Genomic DNA, 20410 nt, shown 5'->3' on the forward strand with positions numbered 1-20410 from the left:
AATGTAGGGATGTCCGATGATATCGGCCCACCAATAATACTGACCTGATATTGCCATAAAAATGTAATATCGGTCAATAGCGTTATCGTTTCTTTTGCCTATCATGAAAACCGATAAAATAATGTCTGGATTTCACCGACGGTTTTCTAAATTGTACAGTATAGCTGCCACATTGTAATAGATTCATAGAGGGAGGGAGAGTGGGAACTGTTGTTAGAGACAATTTTTTTAAAAATGTCATTTTTTCCATAAGTTCAGTTGAAGTAGTTTTCTTATTTTACAGATGATGTTTCCACATGAAAGCCTTGTTGCATCTGAGAATGCATCCAATGGTGCATCACAACAAAATGAGGCATGATGTGTTAATTCCACCACAGGAGACATGTGATGTTACCTAGAATTAGTTAAACAGCCCACAGATATCGGTATCGGTTGATATCAGAATAGGAAATTGAGAGTTAGACAATATCGGCATATCGGTTATTGGCAAAAAAAAAGCCAATATCAGACATCCCTACCGAAATGTTACCCCTGTGCATTGTTGTTAGCTTCTATCAGTTATTCTGATTGTCTCCTGATGCAAAACAGTCTGCAAGGTGACTTTACAAGCTGTAAGATTTACTCTGGTGTTACTGCTGGTCTCTGAAACAACGGAACTCATGAATATTCAGCAGCAGTCCTGCATTCTGGGGAATGAAGCAAATCGCTAACCACTGCAGATGATGGCAGATTGAGAGGAGGGAAATCATACTTAGATGTCTCATTAACTCAAATGCGACCTGCACATGTGATCCATGCATGTGTGAGTCAACCTGCATGAGGAGTGAATGATTCAGCAGAGATCCTCTAATATGAGTCAGGTGCTAGCCAATGCCATCAGTTGGGGTTTTTTCCACTCGTTTCTTTTCCTTCTCTCTCTTCCCACGTTAAGCTTTTTCTCTCTACAGGTTTCCCTCTGGTCGTAAAAAAAAGGTTTAATTAGAGTTTGTATAAGGACTATGAAAGCTTTGGAAATGTCAGATTCTCTGTTCTTCTCTCTATTAATCCCTACGGTCATTCTCAGCTTGCTACTATGGACACGTTCTTCAGTCTAATCATGTAGAAGTCTCAACCCTCTGTCTATAACGACCTCTGTCTTTTGTTCACATCTCTCCATTTATATTTCCATCTGCTTTTGTTCCTCCTCTCTTTCCAATCCTTTCTCCTCTTCCATCCATTATCCTTTGCTTCCCACCTAATCAGATCATAAGACCGGCACAATCAGCAGCTGTCTTCCATGACTGTATTCCGCTGAAAGCAGCATTACCGAAGGCCGACAACTGGTCTGAAGTGCTCAGACAGAGAGACAAAACCCAGGCCGCCTTGTCTGAAGTCATTTCAGAACTAAATAAGTCCTAACAGGCTGATAAGGCCTATCCCATGCTGAACACAGCCAAGGACGGCGAGCTTTACGTGTCCAAACTTGGAGACAACCGGTGGATTTGTTTCATAGCTTCAACAGTCCAACAATCCCCTGAATGAGGCTCAACTGCCATTAAGTAAGCAAATATCACACGACCGTGTCGTATTTACCAGGTGTTTATCAGTTACCTGTGAATGTACGGTTTCATATTAAACGTGCAAAACAAAAAGCCACTGCCAGGTGTGAATAGTAGGAGGCAGGTTCAGCGCTTTTTAAAGACCCTAGTCCAGTTAGTGAGTTATCCAGAGTCCATCTGATAACTGTTGGTTCATGAACAGACCTGAGCTTCTATTAGAGCAGTGTTTCTCAAATAGTGGGGCGCGCCCCCCTGGGGGGGCACAGAGGCATGTCAGGGGAGGCGCGGGCGACTGGGAGGAAAAGGTCCTTCAAGGCGGAACAAGGCGGAACTAATTAGCTGAACTATTGTTTTAACGTCGGCCTGTTTTTCCCGGCGTACAACAATACTGAAATTGTGCTGGCCCCATAGACTGTATATGCCATAGATATAAAAAAAAAATATTATTAATAATAATGATCTTCTATATGTATCTATGGTATATGCACTGGCCGTTCAGACTCCGAAGTACAGACTCCTGAGAACGGGAGAACACATCGTTAATGTGCAGTCGGAACACCAGCGTACTTGATCACGTCACGTACTCGGCTCATGTCCTCCGATTATTTTTTACCAGCAATGTCAAACATACGGCCTGTGGGCCAAAACCAGCCCACCAGACGGTCCATTTCGGCCCGTGGGACGACTTTACAAATGATAAAAATCACAACAACATTAACTGTAAATTGTAAATTTGTAAAACTGTAAATTTAAAATAATTTCTAGAACTTGACAAGTTGTTCTGATCATGAAGTAAAATACTAGATTGTTCAGTTGCAGATACCTGTGACTGAATGTTTTGTGTTTTTGTAGATAAACTGTTATCTGGCAGTTACAATGCATGTGTAAATGGTGAACTGAGGCATAATAGGCTACTGTTGAAACTGAACTTGTTTTCCTTAAGAAATTTCAGATTCATAATATTTTGTAAAAAGATAGTTCATTAAATGTGAACATTTTCAGAATGTACTTTTTTTGAACTAAAACAAAGGGGAAAAGTTGGAGCTGTGGTTATTTATAGGTTATTATGCTGTGATTTTACTGGTGGGGCCCACTGGAGATCAGATTGGGTTTATGTGGTCCCTGGACTAAAATGAGTTTGACACCCCTGATCTTTACTGGGGAAAAACAACAAAATGGAATCAGCCCTGCATATTCATGTTTTCACAGTTTTATATATATATATATATATATATATATATATATATACATATATATATATATATATACACGCACAGAGTTATTGGGGGGGGGGCACGAAAGTTTTTTGTCCTCTGAAGGGGGGCCCGACAGAAAAAATTTGAGAATCACTGTATTAGAGGGACTTTACTGGTATTTGATAGAATGATATTTTCTTTAGAGGTTGCATTTCTTTTTCTTTTTTCTTCATCACAACAATACTGTGGTTATTATTATTGGTAGGTATCACTCTAACACAGGGGTGTCCAACATGGGGCCCGTGGGCCAAAAGTGGCCCTCCAGAGGGTCCAATCCGGTCCTCAAAGTGTAAAAATTCCAGAGAAGACATTAACAGCAGATTGTAAATTAGTAAAACTATAAATTTAAAATCATTTCTAGACCATGACAAGTTGTTTGGATCATAAAGTCAAATACTAGATTGTTCATTGTTCTTTTGTCATTTTGTGTCTCATTTTTGTAATATTTTGTCTTGTTTTTTTGTCTGACTTTATCATTTATCTCATGTTTTTGTCGTTTTGTGTTTCTTTTAAGTCTCGCTTGTGTTGTTTATCTTATCTTTGTCATTTTGTGTTTTGTTTTATTCTCTGTTTTGTGTTTCCTTTTGTGTTTCCTTTTTGTCTTGCTTGTGTTTTATGTGTGACTAAATGTTGTGTTCCTTTGTAGACACTCTGATCTGGAAGTTGTAATGTGGAAATGATAAACTGAGGCTGAATGTTGATGAAACTGAAGGTCATTATGCTGTGGTTATACTGGTCTGGTCCACTGGAGATCAGACTGGTTTTAATGTGGAACCTGAAGTAAGATGAGATTGACTCCCTGCTCTAACAGCTCTCTCAAAGTTTGCCATTTGCCATTTTAAGGCTGCAGAACAGATTAAATACACATCTGTGCCTTGTATAGATGCGTTTTGACAATATCTGACCCAACCTTTTCTGTTGTCATTCGTTCAAAGTTCAGCTGATCTCAAAGTTGCATTAACCTGGATTTTCCTTATTTTTGTTGGATGATATAAGATTTAACCTGCCGTACACCATCCAGGTCATTACTGCTTTTAAACAGCCTATTTATGATTGTTTTTCACGATTGGGTGAGGGTTTACTGTCGCCTTTCCTCCTTCCTTTTCTCAGTATGTTTTTCTTCCACAAACAAGAAAAGTAATTAACTCAGTCATTAACAACAACTTAGTATTAATTGCTAATGAAATGCAGCGTAAAGAATGAATACTAAGTCAGCTGTTACTAAGTACATGCATTTATATTTACTGACTGGCTCTGTTATTAGGTTTGTCTCCTAACTTTTTTTCCTGTCCACTAAAAGGAGCACATTTACTGATAAAAATGTTTATCTGCAACAGATTCTACAGCCAGAAACACAATCAGGTCAAAGCAGCAATGCATCTTGTTGTCATTTAGTTGCTGTTGTTGGCTGATAACAGTCCAGTCTCATACTGGAAAATCGACTGGTACTTAGATAAGACAACGGTGTCAGGTCTTCTGATCAGGACATACAGACGTCATTTACATTGCTACAGATGGACAGAAATTACATAGAATAAGTTTGGATGACGTCGTGCTTTCTATATTTCTGCAACAGTCCAGAGAATTTGTGTAACATAAACTTCATCATCTGGAAAAGTCTGCGAGGCTCAACTATGTGCAGCCCAAAATCTGTGGAAGACTGTTCGCACTGCAACTGTTCATGCTGCGAGACTGAACGAGGAGATTCTTCCATCATCCAAACTCAGTAAGACATCCTAATTTCTCCAGAAAGCCTGTGCTACATCCACCCACTACTCTAACACACCTCAGCAATAACAGCACGGTGCTACGGCGTAATCTGGAACCAGCTGCTACGTTCTGGGAAAAGTGCAAAGTCACTGCCTTTCAAAAATATCTGCAGAAGGCCCCGATGTTTTTCTGACATCTACTCAAGAGGAAATGCAACCGTCTGTGTGGCAGACCAATGCTTTACTATTGTAGTACGGATAGAAATGTGCTTCTGCTGTCTGATTTTAAAGTCAACATCAGCCATGCAGAAACTAGGTAAAGTTACTTCTTCTCCAACTCAGTAAAGATCTCCTCGCAGTTCACGAGCTGGCCATACAGTCATGGAAATAATGATTAGACCACCTTTGATTTCTTCAGTTTCTTGTTCACTTTAATGTCTGGTACCACTAAAGGTGCATTAGTTTGTACAAATATAATGATAACACCAAAAATAGCTGATAAGAGTTTAATATCAGAGCTGATATCAGACATTTTCCATGGCTTTCTTGATAATAATCAATCATCAGTAGCTATGACATTGTTCTGCCACAAACAGCTTTTAGGATTCCATGTTTTCTTTTCTGTCACATGAGCCACACAGGAGTTAGTACTGATTCATAACCATTGGTTCTGATGACAAGAGTGGTCTAATAATTTTTTCCATGACTGTATATGTGCACTGAAAAACAAAAAATCCAGGGTTTGTTTGGGCCCCGACTGTAAATGAGGAAAAAACACAAACGCAGTAAGAGCAAGAGGGAAAGTAAAGCTGGAAAATGATGAGAAAATAAACATCTTAAGCAGCTAAATATCAGTAATGTGTCTCCATAAAGACAGACTTCACCTTTAAGACACAAAAGAACGTTACATTACATATTTAATCACAGACCTGCAACATGAGTTGATGTAATGCACAATAATTCACACACTGGTTTACAAAACATCCGCATTTCTCAGCACTGACCACACAGTAGGAAGTAAACCCAGACCCATCATGGATTCTAACTATTTACCCCATTTACTGCCAAAAGAGCAGTATCTTTCTGTTCTATCGAGTACAAAACGATGATAAAATATAGATCAGCTTAGGGCAGTGATAAGGCAAAACTTGATTAAGATATTGATCCTTGAGGGAAATGTCACAACATCCACAGTTGTTTGTATTTTCTCTAAAATAATCCCATACTCGTTAGTAAGGAAAAAGAGTGAGTGTTTTTAAAGCTCTTCTCTCAATGTCCGCTGACTAGGACTGAGACTGCAAGTAAAAACAGATGATTGTTGGATTTCCCTTATTTTGTTATCAGCTTCTCCATCCCTCTCCACCTGAAACCAGCCACCATCAGCAAACTAACTTCCCATGAACTCAGCAGCTCGGAGTTTCCACCCTGCTACTGCAAACAGACGTCCTACTCAACTGCAGGATTGTGCTGACTAAGGAAAAAAAATGTAGGACCTTATTTATAAGAGAAAAAACCCCACCCTAGGCCAGTAGCATAAGGAAGGGACGTCACAAAGAGGTGCTGCTGTTCACTGGAGTCGAGTTATTCTGCTGCTGTTCATCCGCCTTTCTGGGTACCGTTTCTTCCCATTTGTCTTTTAAGAGGGAAACAAAGATGTCACAATCTCCAGTCTATGCATGCTATGCAGTCTGTCATCCCCAAAGAACGATCTGAACTAGGCCAGAAATCCTTTAGGTTTTCTGCACCTGATGCTTGGAATAAATTACAATCTGAACTTCAACTTCTAGTTGTTGTTCCACTGAATGAGTTTAAAGTTCTGGCGAAATCCTTACAGTCTACCTGGTCTGTATTTAGGTGTTATATGTGAGAAAGTTTTAATGCTGATAATTTCATCTGCTGTTTACTGTTTTTAATGTGATGATGCTGCTGAGCTCTGGGCCAGATCTCCCAGTACAGGAGATCTCTGATCTCAATGGGACTAACCTGGTTAAATAAAAGATAAATACATAAAATCTGCCAGTGACATGCTATAACTGAAAGGGAATGTCCATGAAGTTAGACCTCAAAATTAAATGATAACTGCTCCAGAGCTCATCAGTTTACCTGAATTAAAGTGGTCAATGAGTAGTTTTGTGGCTGATATAATGTTAAAACTACACAAAAGGGTCAAGTGTTAAGAGCGCATTAACCACAGAAAACATCTGGCTATACTAAAGCATTATTTTAAAAGTTGAGAACAAAAGCCAACATTAACAAGAAAACAGAACATAAATAAAATAGAACAGACCGGGGCATAAAAACGCTGTGTGCACGGCACCACTGCCACGATTCAGAAACACAGTACAGGAAGTCCTCGGTTTATGATGTCCTCTACTTACGGCGTTTCATCGTTACATCAGAACTGGTAACGTGTAACGAGTTGACGAGCAGAGCGGATGAATAGATCATCATGCAGCGCTATAAAACGGCTTTGTTTCCATTCTCTGATTGTACTCCACCTTGGATTGTGCTACATTCACTAACTTTTTGTCCTTCATTATGGCTCCCAGTATAAGTCAGACTCTTCTGATGATTGGAAGAAAAGGAAAGCATCTCCATGGAAGTGAAATTAGATAGAATAAAACGCTGGGAACAGGAGAAACACCGACCAACATGGGTCACGTTGTAAAAACAGGTCAACATATTGTAGCGACCCTCTGTGATGAATGAGTGAGACTTTATCTGGTTCTCTGCTGGTTTATTGAACCTTCATACAGACTAGTGTGGGCCGTAGCCATCGCCAGAATAACTAGAAAAACCCCATAACTTAGCTCCAGAATTAGCCACCGTTCCCAGCTCTCTCTATTGCTGACTCTCAGCCAATCAGAGGTGAGCTAACTAAACATGGCACGTTCACTGACATTAGGTAAATCTGGAACTGAGCAATAAACACTGAAACCTCAACATCAACAACAATATCAGTCCATTACAATATTCTGTTATCTTCTAGTAAAATGATTCATACATGCATGGAAGTCGTAGTTATTCATGACTGTATGAAGAACTGATCGATATCGTGATGCACGGAACGGATTTGTTTACATTTTAGCCGGAGTTCCGACTTACGGTGAGAATCGACTTACATCTATCAGTAGGAACAGGATCTCCTGTATTAACAATTTTGTCCTAATAACAAGAATATAAGAAAATAATCACAATATTTTCTCATTTCAAGGAACATGAAGTCGTTCTCTTTGGTTTAAGATCAAGCTGTGGATCTTTGTTGCATTTCATTTCACCAATTTCTGCTCCACCAACATAAAAATCATTCTTTAAAAAAAAAAAAAAACTGTTTTGCATCTGTCTCGTGTGGAAACCGATGAATGTGGATCTTTATCCTCAGCATGCAATGATTCCTGCAATAACTAAGCAGCTGTCAGTAGCTCAGTGTGGGTTTGTCTACACTGGAAGGTAGTTTCTGACGTCTTGTTCTTCTTATGACATCTATCTAAAGGATAAATGGAATTTCTTTCAACCTTTCTACAACAATGTGCAACAACACAGCAGTTCGGTTTATCCAGACTAAATGACTTTATTTTAAGTCATTTTACCGCTCACCTTTGATTCTTTTTCCTAAATCATAATTTAAGTCTTATGCATTTCCTCACATGTAATTCAAATTTAAAATATGAGTAAAGTTTGTTGTTTTAACAAGATCCTCTCAGGGTTAGGGTACATCTGATCTCTACCAATAAGTAAGTTTACATCCATCAGTTTAATGGAAGATTTGTGCAGATTTTCCAGAATTTGGTTAAATATTTCGATCAAATTCTGTATCCTGGCAGCTGAGGGCTCCCTCAGTCCATTAGTCAATTAATCAATTAGTTGATTGACACAAAATTAATCTTAAATATTTTATGAATTAATTATTTCAATTATGTGAAAACATGTTTATTACAGCTTCTTAAATATGAAGAGCTGTTGCATGCAATGAAAAATTTCACTTCAGCTTCTGGAACACTGTGATTCTTCTATATTTTGGGCCCACCAGCACACACAACTTCTGCTTTTTCTTCGTGATTTGCTGGTCTTATGTTTTCTAGTTCACCTTTCTGTATTTCTGTCAGTTTAAATAAAAATATCCCAGACTCTGAGCAGTCATGTAGTCATCCAGCATGGCGTTCAGACAGCTAATGAGTCTGCTGAGTCACACTGATGACCATCCTGCATTTCTATCCTCACAGCTCCTGTCTAGTCGTCACACTAAGAATCCACAGGTTAAATAAAGCTCCTTCCATCACACATTTAAACAGCGAGTCAACAGTCTGAGTCTGTCCTTTAGTCCACACTGAGTCACAATATCACACATTTTTGCAGATAAAACTAGGAGAAAAGTTGTTGCACAATGTTGGAATGTCACTAATGAGCTGTAATAAATCCCAGCATGGAAACAGAGGTTTCAGGGCATCAGCTGTTTATGGAACCGTGATGGTGGGAGTCTGACCCAAACACAGCTGCAATGAGAAAACACGACAAGCACCAGCAGCCGGTCAGCGTGGATCCGTAAACCTCGCTAACCCGGGTCAAACGTTTTCACAGGACTAAAGCTAACTGGGCTCAGGACCACACTTACAGCTGGAACAACGAACTCCATCTGGTCTGTGTTCAAACGCTGCAGGAGCAGAAAGAAACCAACTCTGAAGCTTCAGCAGACATGAGCAACACTTAGAAGAACACGACTCATCCCACTCACTTTCACAGCACTCATTCCTCATGTGTTTTACTGAACCAGAACTGCTTTCTCAGTACGATAATCAATCAAAACACAGTTATTCTGATCATGTATCTGGGCTGCAACTGATGATTACCGATAAAAAGGTACCATGTGTTTATTTAATAAGCAAAAAAACAAGTTTTTAAAAAATTCAAAATAACGTGTTCTCTGCCTGAAAAAATCCAGCAACACAAAACGTCATGGAGCAAATGATGTGTTGGCCAATCAATTACGTGTACTTCTACTGTTTATACTCCAATTGTCACAAGAAAGAATAACTGTTACTGTAATATTCTTCTAAGAACGTAGCACAATATGAACATTTATTAAGATGTGAAAGTGCAGTTAGAGTGTATACATATATACATTATATACATGTGTATATATATATATATACATATACATATACACACACATACATATATATATATATATATATATATATATATATATATATATATATATATATAAAAAAACTTTACTTAGTGTCAAGTATTGCTGTTTGACAAAAGTGTGATTGTGATTAATTAGATAAAAACATTTTAATCGCGTCCCACCACTAGTATATATACTAGGGCTGCCACAAACGACGCGTCGACGAATCGCCTGAGCACGATACGTCATCAAAAGCGGAAGTGAGCGCGCAATGCAACAGAAATCACCGTCCGAGTGGAGCGGGGAACACGCATGGACATCCGCGCAGTATCGTGCATATATAGTATATGCACGATGTGGCGCGGATGTCCGTGCTGTATCGTAAACACGGATGTCCACGCTGTATTGTGCATATATAATATATGCATATACTATATATGCACGATACAGCGCGGATGTCCATGCGTGTTTCGCGCTCCACTCGGACGGTGATTTCTGTTGCATTGCGCGCTCACTTCCGCTTTTGATGACGTATCGTGCTCAGGCGATTAGTCGACGCGTCGTTTGTGGCAGCCCCAATATATACACATATATGTATATATACACATATATACATACATATATACATATATATACATACATATACATGTGTATATATATATATATATATATATATATATATATATATATATATATATATATATACACACATGTATGTGTGTGTGTATATATATATACACATACATACATGTATGTATATATGTATATATACACACACACACACACATATATATGCATATATATGCATATATATATATATGTATCTATGTATGTGTGTATATATATATGCATATATATAGAGAGAGAGAACTATAATTCTATAATTGAAAAAAAATTTTTTTTGCTCAAAAAATACCAAAAAAATATTTTAAAATTAAATAAAAACTTATCCTATTTATATATTATACATATTTATTAGTGGTGGGACGCAATTTAAAAATTTAATCTAATTAATTACAAGCTTTGTAATTAATTAATTGCAATTAATTGCAGTTTTGTCAAATAGCAATATTTGACACAATAAGTGAAGTTTTTCGATTCAAATAAAATTGTGGTTGACAGTTGAATCAATGAATAGACATATACGTGTTTATAATTTAAAATTTATTTTTAAAAAAGGAAAATGGGACATATAGAAAAAAGTGATTTTGATGACTTAAAGCCTGAATTTAGTTGTTTTTTCCACTGTATGGCACATAAAATCAGCATAAGTAGTTCAAGGAGCTTCACAAAGTTGAAAATCCAGAGATTCATTCTGTTTCCATCTTTTCTGGGTCTAATAAATGGTGTAATTTTGATGTTTTTTTAATAGGAATATCAATTTTTATTTATGTAATTTTTTATAAACAAAAAGTTTATAATTAAGTTATTAAAAGAGATATTTTTGTTGTTTAGGTTATTCCTCTTCCAGGAGGCAGAGCCTCTACGGAGTAAAAACTTAAACCACAAAAATGTTTCATTTCTATTTATCTGCATTTTTCATCTGTCTGCTACATTCACAGATTACTGCAAATCTGAGTGCAATTATAGCGATTTTATTCAACATTTTAAGACTTTCTGTAAACTCAAGCACTGTCTAGAAAAGTGATCTATTATGGGATGGCTACACCGTTAGCCATTAGCATGACACGTAGCTAACGTTAGCTCTGGTGCTAACAGCAACATGTTTTACATTGAGGTGATACCGTCGGCTTGAAGTGCTGCAGTGATCAGAAAACTCTTTGTTGTACAATTTGCACACAACCAGGCTTTTATCCAAGCTGCCATCTGGAAGATTTTTAAAAGAAAACTTTCTGCCCAACAACATATATATATATATATATATATATATATATATATATATATATATATATATATATATATATATATATATATATATATATATATATATATATATACACACACAGGATAATTTTAATCTCAGTATTATTGGGATTATCATTTTGGGCGTAATGATACAGGCATGGTCAAATGTATGGAAATATTTTCGCTAAAACAGAAATTCTGCCTCTCCACGAGGAAACACAACTCATTTGTTTGGCTATTTTAAGCAGAACCACACAGTGCAAAGCAAAGCCTTATTTCAGAAATTAGTATAATACTATGTAAGAAAAAAGTCTCCACAGCAAAAAGACTAAAAACGATTAAGTCTTTTCAGCTGAATTATTTCAGTCATCTGGTGAAAATCACTGTGCTTTTTTCTTTATATAACAATATATAGCACAGAAAACACTAAACAGCCACTTGTGCAGCCCTATTTTCTATCCTGCAGTCTTTTTTCTGCTGCTTTATTTGGCACATTGCTTTGCTTCTTGATGCATTATCGCCGTGAACTGTCAATTAACAGAGCAGCATGAAGCCAACAGCGGGACATGATGAGTCCTCGTGTGCATGCAGAATACAAAATGCTCAAATAAATGCGTCGGCACAGTGAAAACAAAGTAAATGGTTGTTGCGGTCCTACTTATAACTTGAATTCAAAAGTACATGATCTATATAACTGTGTAGCTCCAGAGTAACTCCACAGCTGTGCAGATGTTGTGAATGCTAAAGCACAAACAGATGTGGTTCCTGAATCCGTCACGTTTTAATTCCTGCTCATCTTGAAGGTCAAATTTCAAAGAATTTCCAGCAGCCAAGCCCACAGCTGAAGCTCTGTGTGCTTTGGTGATTACAGCTGTTTACTGCAGTGTGGAGTGAATTCTAAAAGCCGGTGTGAGGTTGACACCAAACAGGCTCCTGAACAACAGACTGCAGGAAGAGACCTTTGGCTGTGATCTGAATGTGACCGTGCTGCAAAAAGGAACAAGGGATTAAAACAAAGTGTCAGGAGTGCAGAGGAGACGACTGATAGTTTCTGACTACAAGCCAGAAACGTAGCTTTAGCTCAGACTAACTAAGAGGACACAGAAATAGCAAAGAATAGTCTAAATCAGGAAAGTCAAACTCATCTTAGTTCAGGTTCCACATTCAGTCCAGTCTGATCTCCAGTGGACCAGTAAAACCACAGCATAATAGCCTGGAAATAACCACAACTCCTAATTTTTCCTTTGTTTTAGTTCAAAAATGTTCACATTTAAGGAAGGTTCACATTTCAGCCTCAGTTTATCATTTCCCCATTACAACTTCCAGATCACAGAGTGTCGACAAAGAAACAACATTTAGTCATCTGGAACTGAACCATAGAGGATTTACTGGAGGATCAAAATGACAAAAGTCAGACAAAAAAACAACAAAAACAAGACAAAATATGACAAAAATGAGGCAAAAAGACAAAAGAACAATAAACAATTTAGTATTTTACTTTATGATCAAAACAACTTGTCATGGTCTAGAATTTTTTTTTAATTTATAGTTTTACTGATGTACAATCTGCAGTTAATGTCTTCTCTGGAATTTTTACACTTTGAGGGCCGGATTGGACCCTCTGGAGGACCGCTTTTGGCTCGCGGGCCGCATGTTGTACACCCCTAGGCTAAATAAATAAAAGAACATAATAAGTAAATTCTCCTAAATCGCTTTAAATGCATTCCAGATCATCGTATTACCATCATGTGCCAGGTTTTGGTGAAGGAATGTGCTGCAGCCACACTGAGCTGTCCCAGGATGACTATTATTATTATTATTATTATTATTATTATTATTATTATTATTATTATTATTATTAACCAAACAATGCAGACGCTGCTCCTCACAGGTACAGAGGTGGACGCAACACAATATCTGCATTCCAGCCACAACAACGTGCAACATAACACCTCTGATACGACTTTAGAGCTCATTTATACTCATACGTATCAACATGTCTTTATTATATTATATTAAATAGATATATATTATGTCCTATCTTTACATGTGAGTGTGAAAGCATTCCTGATATTACAGAATCCCACAGAGACCCTAACCCAACACACATCTAAAAGCAGAGTTTCTTCATTAAAATGATCCATGCTTGATCGTCCAAAACCGTAGAGACACTTCACGCTTCAAACTGGAAGATTTGGATTCAGCTCCAGGCTGGTTAAATGCCCAGATTAGTGAATCAAACCTTTCTCCAGAACTCAATCACTCAGTCAATCATCAGAAAACTAGTTCAATAACTTAGTTAAATCTTTGCACAATTTAAGAAGAAAACGTTAAGATGTTTGGCTAATGTGTCAGATTATTCTGCAAACCAACATGTGCACTTGACTAAATATTGTGTAAAAACAGATGGTGTTCACACGTTTGTCATCGCGTATGTCCAGTTTGTATGGTCCTAAATTTGGCCAATTTGCCAAAATTTGCATGAGATCCTCCGAGCTAAGTCGCTAGAATCAAAGTGAATGAACATCCCTCTGTGGTTTAGTTGGTTTGTACTGCACCATATCAGTATTATTCCATTTATCAATAATCATTTCTAATCCTGACAATGCTGTTGTGTGTGTTTGCAAACAAAACAAGCATGATAGAAGGGAGCACTAGCAGTGATTATAACTTGTTATAGGGGATTTTTCACCCAGAATCAGCTTTTAGTACGTACACAACATAGAAGGAAAAAAGTAGTAGCAATAAACATAAATCAAACACAATATATACAGATATTCACAAGGAAGGAAGGAATCAATAAACACAGTAGTGCAATGATAGTTGCTAGATGATGATACAGTATCACATCCACTGGAATTCTGCAGTACATTATAGTAGTATATTATACTGAGGAACGGCTCAGCTGTTTATTAGGGTGATGGAAGTTGGGAAGAAGCTAAAAGAAACAAAGAATATTTTTGAACATTTTCAAACAACTATTCAAACAATAATTGTATGTATTTATCAAATGTCGACTGCAGAAACTCTCAGAAGCTCTGCTGACTCACTCCTGTCCAATCAAAAGCTGTGGAAAACCACGAAAATAAGATTCAATCAATGCAGTGACCTGAGTATTTAGAAATTTACTGCAGCCAACAGTGAAAGTCGGGTCTACAAACATGATGACAGGAATGATGAGGAAGAGTCTGGGGTGCCGATGAAACCAAAGTGACTGATAACCTCCTTAAACAGCGTTCATTTTTGACAGTCTGGTCAATATTTGTGCAAAACTTCTGTCACTGAAACAGGAAATGCTCTGCTAAGATGCATTTTACATTGAATCTTTTGCACAAGCTTAATTTTTAAATGTTGAAAACAGTCTTTTTAATTTTTCCCCTTATGGTTGTTGTCTTTAGACAGAGTTAATGTTGGAATCCTTCTGTCTTCGAAGACTTTTTCATGCTGCATGGCATCACATGATGCTCATGTCTAGTTTATGAATACAGAGTGCTGCTGTTCTTAAAGCAATGTGTCGTCGGTTTTATTTAGTCTGCTTAATTATCTGACTCTATGTATATGTGACCTGCATTTAAAACATATTGTTCAGCGGTCCCGTTTTCATCACCATAAACTATTACGACAAACTCCACTAATAAATTAAACCGTTTTGCTGGTCGATTCATCAGCTGGACCAAATCTTTCAAGAGGAAAAAGTCAAAATTCTCCAATTTCATCTTTTTAAATGAGAATAGTTTCTGGATTCTTTCTTCTGTATCAGTAAACACAACGTCTTGGGGTTCATTTGAGGACATCGTCTTTTTACACTGATCAACATTTTTCTCCGTTTTGATGTTTTATAAATGCAACCAATCAGTGAACTGAGAAAATAATCAGCAGCTTAACTGGCAATAAAAATAATTGTTTTTGCATTTTCCCTATGTGATGTGCAAATGAGTTCAGAGAAAATTTTCCTCTCTGTACTCTACTATATATGTATTATACACCTGTACTATATATGTACTATACTCCTGATATTATACTCCTGGTAAGGTAGATACAGTTTTTTTAAGACTTATATAAGAACTGCTGTTCTGCTATTCTCTCAGGTTTCTGCTGCATAAAATACACAGTAGGACTGCAATCAGAACCGTGATGAGGACAGCATGAAGTGAATGTCAGTGCAGGAAAATGAAAGGTTGATTTGGAATTATTCTGAGTCTGTTCACAGCCAACCCATTAAAGACACTTAAACAGCTCTGACTGCATTAATGACCAAAGGTTGCAGCTACCAGCACCTCTCCGTCCACCCTGATGCTACAGCAGCTATCTGAGGACACTGGGGGTTAATGGGGACCGTCCACACTGATGCTACAGCAGCTATCTGAGGACACACTGGGGGTTAATGGGGACCGTCCACCCTGATGCTACAGCAGCTATCTGATGACACTGGGGGTTAATGGGGACCGTCCACCCTGATGCTACAGCAGCTATCTGAGGATACACTGAGGGTTAATGGGGACCGTCCACCCTGATGCTACAGCAGCTATCTGAGGATACACTGAGGGTTAATGGGGACCGTCCACCCTGATGCTACAGCAGCTATTTGAGGACACACTGGGGGTTAATGGGCACCAAGATGAACAGCTCTATAAATGATGACTCAGCTAGATGTCCTTTTGTCTCCTGAACATTCCGAACAGCCAGAGAGGACAGACTCACTGGAACCTGTATTATACTATATATGGGTTATATAGACTCACTGTAACCTGTATTATACTATATATGTACTATATAGACTCACTGGAACCTGTATTAGACTATATATGTACTATATAGACTCACTGGAACCTGTATTATACTATATATGTATTATATAGACTCACTGGAACCTGTATTACACTATATATGTATTATATAGACTAACTGGAACCTGCAGAGCAGCTAAACTCAGCCCAGCTAGTCCTGTCGCTAGCTAACAGCGGCTGGTTAGCATTCATTTAGACCGAAGCAGCTCATCTGTTCTGCCGATAGAAGGACAGGACGGTAGGAGACATTCAGCCCTGTCCTACCGACAGTCAGCCCTGTCCTACCGACCCTGCTGACATGAAATACCCCTAACCCGGTCCGGTTAGCCAGCAGCTAGCTACTGGTTAGCAGGTTAACCTGGAGCTAACTCACCTCATACTGGATGTACTGCTTCCTCCACTCCGGGGTGATGTGAGCCGACAGATGCTCCGTGAATTTCATTTTGACACCTCGGTGGTTTATTCTCTCCTCTTCTGCTGTTACTGAACCGGAACCGGAGCGGTTCGACCGAACATGGGGGGTTTAGCCGTTCACCGAAACTCTCATCCGAAGATTAGGCTCAAAGACACCCAGATGTCCTTTCTGTCTTCACGGTAACCGAGCTAGCTACCGGCACATTCTGCCGTTTCACACACACCCGACGAAAGTCACATCTTTAGCCGGAAGAAAACGGCCAGATTGGGTTTACTGTGCAGCGCCAAAGCCACTCAAGCAGCGTCTGTTTAGCAGAAAACAGGCTGAGTGTTTGCGTTAGCTGCTCTGGTTCTCCAACCTTCATCCTCCACCTCCCGTCTGCTGCTGCCTTCAGGGGCGGTGGAAAATATCGCCACTGGCCGGGTCTGCTGGGGGTGGAACCAGGTGTGACTCTGCCCGGCCGGGAACCTCACTGGACGGTTTAAACGCTCTGGGGAGGCAACGAGGTGACTGTAATAGTAGATAGTAGTCACAGGTTCAGGACTGGAGCTCATCCTGGAAGACCCACTGCTGCACAAATACATACAACATTATTAATTTTTATTTGTTTATATATATATATATTTTATTTTTATATATATATATATATATATATATATATATATATATATATATATATATATATATATATATATATATACATACATACATACATACATACATACATACATACATACATACATACATACATACATATATATACATATATATATAAATATATATATATACACATATATATAAATTTATGTATATATATGTGTATATATATATGTGTGTGTGTGTGTATATGTGTATATAGATAGATAGATAGATAGATAGATAGATAGATAGATAGATAGATAGATAGATAGATAGATAGATAGATAGATAGATAGATAGATATAGATATACATATTAAAAAATATATATGTAACATACATATATTATATGTATGCATGTATGTGTGTGACATATATATTACTTATTCTTTATTGTTTCTATATTATATTTGCTCATTTTTTCCTGTGTTTGGGTTTTACAGGGTTAAATAAACCCTCCTATTGTGTTTTGGTCAAATGGACACATTTTATAGTAAAAACAAAAAAAAAAATAAAAAAATGTTGAAAGTATGTTTTGGTGTGAAACTTAATAAGTGTAATCAACATATCAATTTTCAAACCCACGCCAAACAGAAGAGGCATGTCCTATTAATTTCTACAATAATAATAATAACTTTATTTATATAGCAGCCTTAAGAACAGTGTTCACAAAGAGCTTTACAGTTAAAAACAAGCAACACAGACAATCAAAGAAGATATAGGAGACAAGTCAGAGCAGTCGGTTATAATAAATGGTTAAAATGATAATAAATTAAATGAATAATTAACTAGATTAGCAATCATAACAAACAAAGGAACTTGTCAGTTTTTAAAATCAAAGAATAAGACTGAGAGTTAAAGTTAGAAATTTTAAAAATAATAGCAGAATTTTTAAAAATGATAATAACTTTGAGACATCAGAACAAAGAACCAGGCAGCTAAAATTAAAATAAAACCAGAGAAAAGATCTAAAATAAACAGGACATAGTACAGAATAGAACATTAAAACTAATTAAAGCTAAAAGAAAACCTCACATAAAAGCAAGTAGGTTTTGAAAAGTTATTTAAAATAAGTTACTGACTCTGCAAGAAAAAAATTCAAAATATAAACCACAACTTTTATGAGTACGTCATTCCAATGTACATTTTAAAAAGTTTTAACATGCATTTTTAAAATAAAAAATGAGTGAATTATCCTCATTGAACCATGATCTGGGAGAACAGCATAGCACTAAATATTGATTAACTGCATTTAAATTTAACAAAAACACTATTATGTTACAGATATTTGGTGACATTTTAAATTTGTTAAAGACTATAAAACAATAAAGATTTTTTAATTGTTATTTTACAGATTTTTCCGTTCACTGCAATCAAAATCTAGTGAAGTTCTATTAACAAATATGAATTAATGAATAATTATATATCACAGTCTTATTAAGCATAGTATATAAATATTTCACAATTCTTTATGAGGGAGTTAATATAAACAATTACAATTTAAATATTGCATTTTCATGTGCAGTTCTATTCTTTTCTTATTTTCTCCTATTTATTTTATTTTTCATGATGTATCGTACTAATCTGTTACTACTTTTCTGTAAATCACTGCATTTATTGTCATGTTTTGTCTTTTTTCTGACCAATATCTTTCACAGGATTTTTTTCATTTATATGTAATAAAAAATTAAATATTTAGTGAAGATGCGGCTTTCCATGAGTCTATAGTTTAAGTCCATTTATATTATATTATTCCTGCAGACAGCGGAGTCCATTTAATGTCTTCCCCTCTCTGTTGTGTTCTTTTTAGTTTGCATCTCAGTGGGGGACTGTAACTACAGCTTCTCTATATATTCCTATGACACCTAAATGCCTCATGTGACGTCGCCAGGCACCTTTGGGAGAAAGTGACGTAGATGTAGATCGTGTTATTAGCAGAGGGGGAAATTCAGGTGGAAAGTTTCCATCACATCGTCTGTTTCTCTGCGCCTCAGTGGGTCAGACCCCCCAAAAAAGCCGTAGGAGCTGAGAGTAAACCTGAAACCTCTGGAATCCTGGGAGATTCTTCAGGTTTTAGATATTTTTCATGTAATGTTTGGAAAGATGACTGTGAGAAACAATGACAAAACTAAACAGAGTGTTGCATTGATCCAAAACCCTTTAGAATAACAGTCTAACCTGGACAATGAAGTAGAAACTAGGAAAAACTGAAAATGGAACCCACCTGATACATGTTTTATCGTCTGCATCGTTCAGTCAGCTGAAGTTGTTGACTCTATAAAAGTCTACCTGTGATGCTGTTTGTTCCACATATCACCGTCCAACTCAAGCATCACAAAACACACTTAGACCTGCAGCCATCACATAACCTTCCTGTATTTAAACTAAAGAACACGTTTGTATCATGTTAACATTCTGGTGAATGTTTGTCTTTAACAATATGAATAGATGCTCTGGTTCTTGTTATATTGTTCAGGATATTTATGAAAAAGATTGATCTGGTCCCAGGAAGAGACATTTAATGACTGACTTAATGTGACATAATGCAGATGCTGTAGTTTGTTTTGGTAAGAAAAGTGTTTTAAACATTTAAACATTATTTTAAGGTTTGATAAAAGACCAACAGCATCTTCTGGTGTTTGAACGAGGAATCACACTCAAACAGGTTTGAATAAAAAAATAGTAATTTTACTCATTCATACATCGATCCGGCAGAACGTTATGATCAGCTGCCGAATATTGTGTTGGTCCCCCTTTACTGCCAAAACAGCCCTGACTCCACCAGACCCTGAAGGTGTGCTGTGGTATCTGGACTCCTCTAGACCCTGAAGGTGTGCTGTGGTATCTGGACTCCACTAGACCCTGAAGGTGTGCTGTGGTATCTGGACTCCACTAGACCCTGAAGGTGTGCTGTGGTATCTGGACTCCTCTAGACCCTGAAGGTGTGCTGTGGTATCTGGACTCCACTAGACCCTGAAGGTGTGCTGTGGTATCTGGACTCCACTAGACCCTGAAGGTGTGCTGTGGTATCTGGACTCCACTAGACCCTGAAGGTGTGCTGTGGTATGTGGAC

General features: G+C 37.4%; 1 protein-coding gene across 1 annotated transcript in view; it reads right to left on the minus strand.

Moving 5' to 3' along the window:
* Positions 1-17091, minus strand: part of LOC111580827 (xenotropic and polytropic retrovirus receptor 1 homolog) — a 63229-nt gene extending 46138 nt beyond the window's left edge. The window contains exon 1 of the mRNA XM_023288740.3: positions 16658-17091. Within this exon, the coding sequence (XP_023144508.1) occupies positions 16658-16726 (69 nt within the window). The 5' untranslated portion in view covers positions 16727-17091. The remainder of the gene's footprint in view (positions 1-16657) is intronic.
* Between the last annotated feature and the right edge of the window lie 3319 nt (positions 17092-20410).

Source organism: Amphiprion ocellaris, chromosome 10, assembly GCF_022539595.1.
Source record: "Amphiprion ocellaris isolate individual 3 ecotype Okinawa chromosome 10, ASM2253959v1, whole genome shotgun sequence".
Taxonomy (NCBI): domain Eukaryota; kingdom Metazoa; phylum Chordata; class Actinopteri; family Pomacentridae; genus Amphiprion; species Amphiprion ocellaris.